This window comes from Pongo abelii, chromosome 18 (assembly GCF_028885655.2).
Source record: "Pongo abelii isolate AG06213 chromosome 18, NHGRI_mPonAbe1-v2.0_pri, whole genome shotgun sequence".
NCBI classification, from domain to species: domain Eukaryota; kingdom Metazoa; phylum Chordata; class Mammalia; order Primates; family Hominidae; genus Pongo; species Pongo abelii.
The window spans coordinates 68957508-68966545 of record NC_072003.2 but is presented as its reverse complement, the minus strand read 5'-3'; the positions used below and the strand labels follow the sequence as shown (position 1 = coordinate 68966545).

Here is a 9038-nt window from a genome sequence, read left to right as displayed (position 1 = left end):
GTGTGGGTATTTCTTCCCTTAAATTTACATAATTGGACAGTCTTCTACCTCAGGCTTTCATGAATCAACCAGGATTTGTTAAGCACCTACCCACAATTCAGCATCAGGGAGAGTGCTGTGATAATAAATTCTTATTAGTATCAAAGATTAAACATTAAATTCAAACTTTGGTAACAAGAATGGGGTTATCCTTTCCTATTAGTAATCATCAGTTCCTGTGATAGTGAAATAGCCAAGCCCTAATGAACGATCCCTCAACAGAAATCTGATGTTAGTAATGTTAGATGGCTATCAGTATGTTTTAAAGGTAATTATAAAAATGGTTTATTTCCCTTGTTTTATTAACACAGTCACTAAACTTCAATCTCAGTGTTTAATTTTCCCCAACAGTTTAGCTATTTCCAAGAAAAACAATCATTTGAAGACTGGCATTGCAGATAACAAAACAGTATTACCTGGTACTGGCTTCTCTGTCAGTAGGTGGTTTCAGTGGAAACAGAACCTCAAACCTGGCTACCCCGTTCCCACTTCACATCCATTAAAACACAGCCTTGCTTTTTGCATTTCACGATTATCAAATGAACGATTCACTTCACGAAAAGAACAGTGAGGAGAATCCTGGAGAACCACGGAACTCCCCACCACGTTATGCTAAACACACCATTAGCAGACACGGGAGACTGTCATGCTTCTGAAATCCTTTTCTTCCAGAACACCTGAGGATTACAAAGCCAACACTTCTACTTAAAAAACATCTTTTTAAATTAAAAATAATAATAATAAGTGTAGTCGGGGCAAGAAAAGGAAAACAGTGTCTTTATTGTGTGTAGTTCTGACAAACGTTCACTGTGTGCGCATTCCAGCAGAAAGAGACAAAGATCTTTGTTCAAAATATTCTGAAATAAAATAGGTAAACTAACTCCATTATTGAATACACAAAAGGAATGTTAATGTTACTTGTTCATAGTCAAAGGTGAAGTTAAAAAAAAAAAGGGAAGTTAAATAACTGAAGTAATGGTTTGCCCAAAAAGCAAACGTAGGATACAAGCGTGGGCAAAGAGCAGCTACTGAAGCTCATGAGGAGGATGCTGGATATAGGGTAGGTAACTTGACAAATGCCTCTGCTTCTTTGGAACCTTCTTCCTAGATCACCCCCACAAATTCCAAACCTGGCTCTTTCAGAGCACAACAGCCAAATGTAACTAAACTCCTCATTACTTCTGTGATATTTGGCAACAGAATGAGATAGTTAAAAAAAAAATCAATTTCTTGTTGAGACAAGACATGTCTGAATCCATTTCTCTTGGGGTAGGAGGAGGTAATGAACATTAACGTTCTGCATCTCAATCTCCAAAAATGGAATTTAACCAGATAGATATCGCTTGAGATTTTAAAGCAGGAGATACCATAAGTAATGATACTCCAGGCCTGTAAAGCATTTTTCATTGTCCCACATTGCAGCTAAATGAGTATAAACTCGACAGTGTTCTGATTTCACAACATATGCATTTATGACAACTGCTAAAAGAACTTTACAGGCTCAAACGATAGGTTCCAAGGGATTTTTGTTTTTGCTTAAGCAGTCTTGAGGAGATCTAAACACAAGACAAACTTTGACCCTACCACTCTGTTATCTGTACAAATGCAGAAGTCATTTGGAAACCAAAACCAATTGCTGAGTAGGGGCTGAGGAATTTTGGTGTCATTTCAAACTAGTCTCTACTGAGGCAGGTTTAAACCCTGGCTCTCAGGCCAGGGGCAGTGGTACCAACACCCTCTATTTTGGTAGCACGAAACTTTTCTCACCTCCTCCTTCGTGTCCAGCAGCCATGATGTGTACAGTACAGTTTGCAGCAGCAGCAGCAGCAGCAGCTAGTCTTCCTCAGGAATAAACAACCGAATACCCCAGAGACCAGCTCCAGGTGGCACTATCAGCCAATGGGGACTGGCTCCACTTGCTCTCCAGAGGGTTTTTCACCACCTACCCATGTCAAGACTGTTTTGTGAATTCAAGTCTACTTCCTAAAGAAAGGTCCTTTTGGATGGATTTGGCTAGTGTGCTATATTACTTTATTGTATAGAAAAACCTCTGCAAACTCTCACACAAGATTTACCTTTCACCTGGCTGTTTTTGTTGGCAACAGAATAATAGTAAATGGACCCCAAAGTGATTTTCCAGATACAAAGTGACATCACATCAGCAGTAGTTCAGAAGAAGCCCTGGGTACTGGGGGATTTCATGGGTGGAAGAGACAAAGTCTAATTATCTTTTCCTCTAGCTCTCAGCAAAAAACAAGTCCACATGTAAACAGGAAAAGAAAACCAATGTGAAGTAGAAAAACATACCTTTTGCATTGGCATTTACCTTAAAAATAACAAAAACACCAATTTTACTTAAGATGATAGTTCTTTAACATTTCTTATAAGCCAGATGTTTTTAATTCAATTTTGGACATTGCCAACACACTTTTACAACTGATTCGAGTTATCTTCAGGCTTGGCTTTAGTTTCAATGTTCCCTTTCAAGTTCCTCAATACTCCTCTGTTCTTTACTTTTACCCCAATGTACTCCAATAATCATGCAATTTATTTATTACAGGCAATCATATACCAATCCTTCCTTGCCTTTAAATACAGAAACATCAAGTCATACCACTTTTGTTAAATAATAACCAAAGTTTTTTTCAATATTGTCTTAAAAGTAGCATCTTATAATGCATACGAACATTTTTCTAAAGATAAAAGTTTTACTAAACCCATGTCCCTGATAATAAAAGTTAGCCAGAAATCTCCTAAAATTACTCCCAAATATATCCAAGTGTGCAAGTACAAGGTTAATATTATTTTGATGAATTCTGTATTCATTCAACTGCTAAATCACAGGATACAAGACCTGGGTTGAACTTTTTCTTAAATAGTTTGCATGGGCAGTCCCTGGTTTGCTGGGCAGTTTCCTGTCTCATCAAATCCCTGGCAAGCTGGGAGGGAGGGAGGAGATGCTGAACAGCCTCTATGGTCCTTCTTGAACCAAGCTGCTCCCTGCTGGATATGACAATGGCTCAGAAGCAGACTAGCAATTCTCAAAGGACAGGGAGAAAAATCACCACAGTTGCTGGCAGAAAACAGCCAGTGTACTATTTATTTCCTCAGGTGCTTCCACGGGGGAAAAAATAAAAGTCTAATATGCCAGAGAAATCATCACTGAACCAATAAGACACAGTAACATAATTCTAGTAACCTACTTCTCAATGAACACACATCTGAGAAAAAAACTGCCAGGATTTTATTCTCATGGAAGAACAGAACAAACCCACAAGTTGAAGTCACGGAGGTAAAATACAGATGAAATGGAAAACAGTCTCTTGTCATGAACTCTCACTTTCAAATACCATTTTATATGGAAGTTACTTTACTGGGGGGGCAAACAGAAGGCCATGTTGGAGTCTCTTACTTTTGGAAAATGGAGAATCAAAAATTTGCTAATCAACAAACAAAAAAGGAGGGAAAATCCTTGGTAAAGCTCTACAAACATAATTATACATTTATATTTTACCAATAAAAGATAGCTAGGGTAGAAAAAACAGATGGTTAGAAACTGGTGCCAAACCAAAGTGAAAGCTTTGGTGCTTTCTCTAAACTCCTATCCTGTTTCTTTAGAAAACACCAGTTTTCTAAAGAAAGATTACTCTGAATTCACGAGGGTTCTATCACCACAATTCATCCCTCCCTTTCCACCCCCAAGACACAAAAGGGCCATGTAGTTTTTTGTCCGGCACCACTTGGGAAGGGGCTGGGCTCAGGGGGTGGGAAGAGCTACCTGCTGCCCTAGCTTGGAAGGGAGGAGGTGGCCACACCATTCTTTGTATTTTTATCACGCACATAAAAGGAACAAAAGTCATTTGGCAGTTTTAAGTTTAATAGGTACATACCTTTACTTCAGGAATTAAACTCCTTATGATAAATAAAAGAATTAAATCAGATTTTTTTAAAAAATACAGATAGGGGTCTCGCTATGTTGCCCAGGCTGGTCTTGAACTCTTGGCCTCAAGCGATCTTCCCACCTTGGCCTCCCAAAGTGCTAGGATTACAGGCCTGAGCCACTACACCTAGCCCTAAATCAGAATTCTTTTTAAAAAATTTACTTAAAAGAAAAATGGAAAAATAAAAGTTTCAACACTAGACTGCCGCCCTGTTAAGAATGTCTAATATGCAATCAAAGTATTGGAAAGCAGGCATTTTTACCAAAGAGCAATGTCACTATAACTTATGAACAGAAAGTTGTGAAATATAAGGGTACTCATGGAAACCAGTGAAGAGAGGAAACACTGGCAATTGTTCTACACAGAACAGTGAGCAGGTACTTTGGGAGTAAGGCTCTGAGAGATGGAAGACGCTGGTCTCAGATCTGAGGTGGATGTCTGGCCAATCATCTTGGCTCCAAGGGGGAAGAATGCAACTGGCAGGATTCGAGGAGAGGGCACTTCTGCAGCCCCCAAGCAAGTCTCTAGTTTTCACCCCAAAGTGGATGCACTTTCTAACTTCAGCAAGGCCTCCTCAGGAGGATTTGCTTTCCGGTGTGTAGTAGCGGTACAGGAAACCTAAGAGAACAGCGCCTATGATGGGTAAAATCCAATATGCCCAGCAACTAGGAAGAGGGGGAGAAAGCAATAAAGTTGTTAATATTTTAAGCCAAATGTTCGCTATCTTTCAGCTTTCACATGTTTTTATATAGGCAAGAAGTTTTTATTTAGTTTCAGAAATTTAACTGCTTTTATCACAAAGTAGTTAGGGAAAAAATATTTGAATTGGAGTGACAATATTACAAAGTAATTTTTTAAAAGGTTAAAAACAACCAATAGTATGATATCAAATAAGATGCCTTTAAATGCCTCTATATGTGTTTCTATAAAGTCATATAGTGGTTATTTCTGAGTTAGGGATTATGGATGCTCTCACATTTTCTTCATTGTGCTTTTGCTTTTCACGTATTCTACAATTAAACATTTTTAAACAGGAAAAAACACCATTATGTAAGTGACATTTCATATATGTATAAAAACATATATCCATCCCAATATAAATTTGGAAGTAATCATATCTAATATAACTACCAGAAATATCCTATCTGCTTCATATGTATTTTAAAGATTTAATCCTTATGAAATAGGATAACCTATGAAATAGGGTTATTATTCTCATCTCATACAAGGGAAATATAAGCTTTGCACCCCAAATCCCAAAGCTAGTAAGGGAGTTGGACAGTCTGATTCCAAACCCATCCTCTTAATCCCTAGTTAAGTTTGGACACTAATAAGGATACACATACACACAAAGCATATACAGTTCTAACAGGGTGAAGCAAATGGCAGCTTCAAAAGTACTGCAAGAGACCTTCCTTAGGAGCTTCAGAACAGTCATCATTCTCCTTAACATAATAATTCTTTAACAGAACTTATTAGCGCACTAGTTTTAAGGTATAATTCTTCCATGATCCAAATGACCTGGCTGCCCCTCTACTTAAGACATATGAGTCTTGGTATTAAAAGGTTTTGAAGTCAATAAAACGAGCTGAAGTTCATAAGAAAAATGATTCTCTTTGCCTAAACATGCCTAGCACTCTGTATGCTTACGTATAGCAGAAAGCTACTCTGGACTAGTTTAGAATGTCAGCCAGGTAGCTTTGTTTAAAAAACCAAGCAATATGGCATTTATAACAGCAATATGCACATGGGAACTCTGAAGTAATCTCCTGATAAGAGTAATGAATTCAGACTCCTTAAAGAGCAACCGCAAGAGACTAAAGTAGGATCCTTGAGAAAACATTGAAGAAGAAAATTTCTTTTTTTTTTTTTTTTTTTGAGACGGAGTCTCACTCTGTCACCCAGGCTGGAGTGTGGTGGCACGATCCTGGCTCACTGCAAGCAAGCTCTGCCTCTGGGGTTCACGCCATTCTCCTGTCTCAGCTGGTCCTTGTGATCCACCCGCCTCGGCCTCCCAGTTTGCTGGGATTACAGGCGTGAGCCATAGCGCCGGCCAGAAAATTTCTTTAGTACAAAAGACTGAGAATGGTTGACACCAATCCTCACATAATCTTTCCTAATACTTAACTGCCACTAAGGAGAGAACCAGAGGAAATACATTTATACTGCATCACAGGAGATTCAGGTTCAACAATAACTTTCTACCATAAGACAGATTTTTCTTCTTGGAGATCCATCTAGACTACTACATGTTTGTGATTCATTTATTTTTATTGTTTTGTAGTATTCCATTGTATGAATATACCACAATTTATTAAGGTTGTTTCCGATGTTTGAATATCTCGAATAACGCTGCTATGAACATTCTTGTACATATTTCTGGGTGTACTTGTGCACACATTTCTATCAAGTATATCATTAGAAATGGAATTGCTGGGTCAAAAGTTAATTCATCCTATCAAATTTACTAGATAATGCCAAACTGTTTTCCGAAGTGATTATACTCATTTACATTACCCTAGGAGTGCTTAAGAGTCGGGGATAAACTTTCCAACCAACTCTTATTTGCAAAATTTTTAATTTTTACCGATCTGGTTAGGTATGAAATATACCTATGCTTTTAATTCACATATCACTAATGATGAATGAGATTAAACCTCATTTCCTTATGTTTACATTTGTGTTTCCTTTTCTGTAAAGTGCTTAAATCTTTTTCTCATATTCTATTGAGGTTTTAAAAAACTGATTTGTAGGAATTCTTTATATCTTCTACCTAATAATTCTATATCAGTTTTATGTTTAGCATAAGTCTAAGTTTTATAGCATAAGCATAAGGTTTTTTTTTTTTTTGAGATGGAGTTTCGTTCTTGTTGTCCAGGCTGGAGTGCAATGGAGCGATCTTGGCTCACTGCAACCTCCACCTCTCCCAAGGTTCAAGCAATTCTCCTGCCTCGGCCTCCCAAGGCTCGCACCACCATGCCCAGCTAATTTTGTATTTTTAGTAGAGACGGGGTTTCACCATGTTGTCCAGGCTGGTCTTGAACTCCTGACCTCATGATCCACCCACCTCAGCCTCCCAAAGTGCTGGGATTACAGGCGTGAGCCACCGCGCCCGGCCCTGCATAAGCATAAGTTTTGTTTAAAATCTGCAATTTTGTGGCTTGTATTTTCAAAATTTTTATGCAGCATTTCGCTGATCCTAAGCCCTTAATATTAAGGAAACTAAATTTACTAATAGTTTGTACTTTTTTATACTGTGTCCGTTACCTCAAATAATAGATCTGATATTTTATGGGAAAAAAAGACATATTTTCTTTCTCTGAAATACTTCGAGATGTCCAAAAAATAGAATGGCTAGCTCTATATAATCTCCACAAAGATACTGTACAAGCCAAGGATTCCACAGTCATTTTAGATAGAGACACTTAAGGGAAGGCAAGTTATAACTTTCAGAGCTAATACTAATGAATTACTAATATTAATGCCAAGGAATATATTGTAAATAAACCTGAGAAAACCCAAATTCCTAAATATGACCGTAGTATTTTTTTCTCCTGCAAAATGTAATAATAGCACTTACCTTACACAGTGGTTGTGAGAAGTAAATGAGATTAAGTTTTAAGTAGAATCATGTAGCTGGGTTGAACTTCGGGACTAAAGGCTGACCTAATAGTAGCTACCTGTCCATGCATCCTGGCCTCTTACTGAGTGTGATTCCAATTTATGTCACAATAAGATTAAAAAATGACTCAAGGCATGAACCTTTTAGATTATCCAAAATGGCTGAAACTGTAAAAGTTAATTTTTCTAATGTCAAGGAACAACTGAATTTGCAATGATTTGGGCCAAAAAAGAATTAGTTGTCAAACTGCACTCATAAGTTATGTTACATACACATACTTATGGAAGAGTCTCTTGCCAGACATTACCTTGAACATACAGAAATCTGTTAAGGGGATACTAACCTTTTGCATGTATCATTTTTTGAAGGGTCCTGAAATGACAAAAAAAAAAAAAAAAATTCAAAAATAACAAAAAGAAAGAAGATTAACATAGCACATATACATTTTCTTGATCAAGCTACGTCAACCCTGTAACTGATACCAGAACTTCATCTTTCATGAATTTTGGTGTTTACAAATATATAAACAATGGATAGACTGGGAATTTTATTTCTGATAACATACTGGCACTTCACTAGGTTCCTTCCTAGTGAAGAATCACCAATGAAAGCATAGAAATGACCTAAACTTTTTTAGATGTTAAAAAATGTTAATGATACAAACTATATTGAAATGGACTACTCTGTGGTCATGATGATGTACCTGGTTCAGCTGGGCTTGCCACTGGCAGTAGCTAACATCACACTTTCTAAAAACATTTTTTAAAGTCCAAAAAGCTCTTCTAACATGTAGATCAACTATGAAATGCTCTAGATCATACAGATGACTGCTTTGTAGATCACAAAAATATACTGGTTCACTCTTTGAAATCATAATAATTATGACAGGAGACCTTAGAATTGATTTCACAATGAAAAGAGAAAAAATGGAGTCAAGGGAAAGAAAATGACAAAATAATCTTAAAAAACAAATACTGGCAATAAAAAGTACTGAAGTATTGATATATGCGACAAACTTTACAGCATTATACTAAGTGAAAGAAAGCAGACACAAAAGACTACATATTATATAAATCTGTTTATATAAAATGTTCAGAACAGGACAATCAATAGAGTTAGAAGTAGATTAGTGGTTGCCTAGGGCTGGTGTGAGGAGGACGAGTTGTGGGGAAATGGAAAACGACTAATGAATATGGGGTTTCTTCTTGGAGTGAGGAAATTGTTCTAAAATAGACTGCACAGTTCTGTAAATACACTAAAAACCATTGACTTGTACATTTTAAATAGGTGAACTGTATGGTATGTGAATTGTATCATGATAAAGCTGTTATTAAAATTTTTTTACTCAATTTAAGTATCAAATGAGTTATTGATTCCATTAATCAGCTGTATAGTACAAAAGGCCTGCTAACTTACTGCCAGAGGACAATAACCCT

At 37.0% G+C, this 9038-nt stretch overlaps 1 protein-coding gene across 2 annotated transcripts in view; it reads right to left on the bottom strand.

The window, feature by feature from the left end:
• Positions 1-3261: 3261 nt before the first annotated feature.
• Positions 3262-9038, bottom strand: part of CYB5B (cytochrome b5 type B (outer mitochondrial membrane)) — a 39743-nt gene continuing 33966 nt past the window's right edge. The window contains exons 4-5 of one of the 2 annotated variants that reach the window (XM_054533027.2): positions 7946-7974; positions 3262-4645 (exon numbers count right to left, since the gene is read on the bottom strand). In XM_054533027.2, the coding sequence (XP_054389002.1) occupies positions 4555-4645; positions 7946-7974 (120 nt within the window). In that variant the 3' untranslated portion in view covers positions 3262-4554. 2 annotated transcript variants of the gene reach the window in all.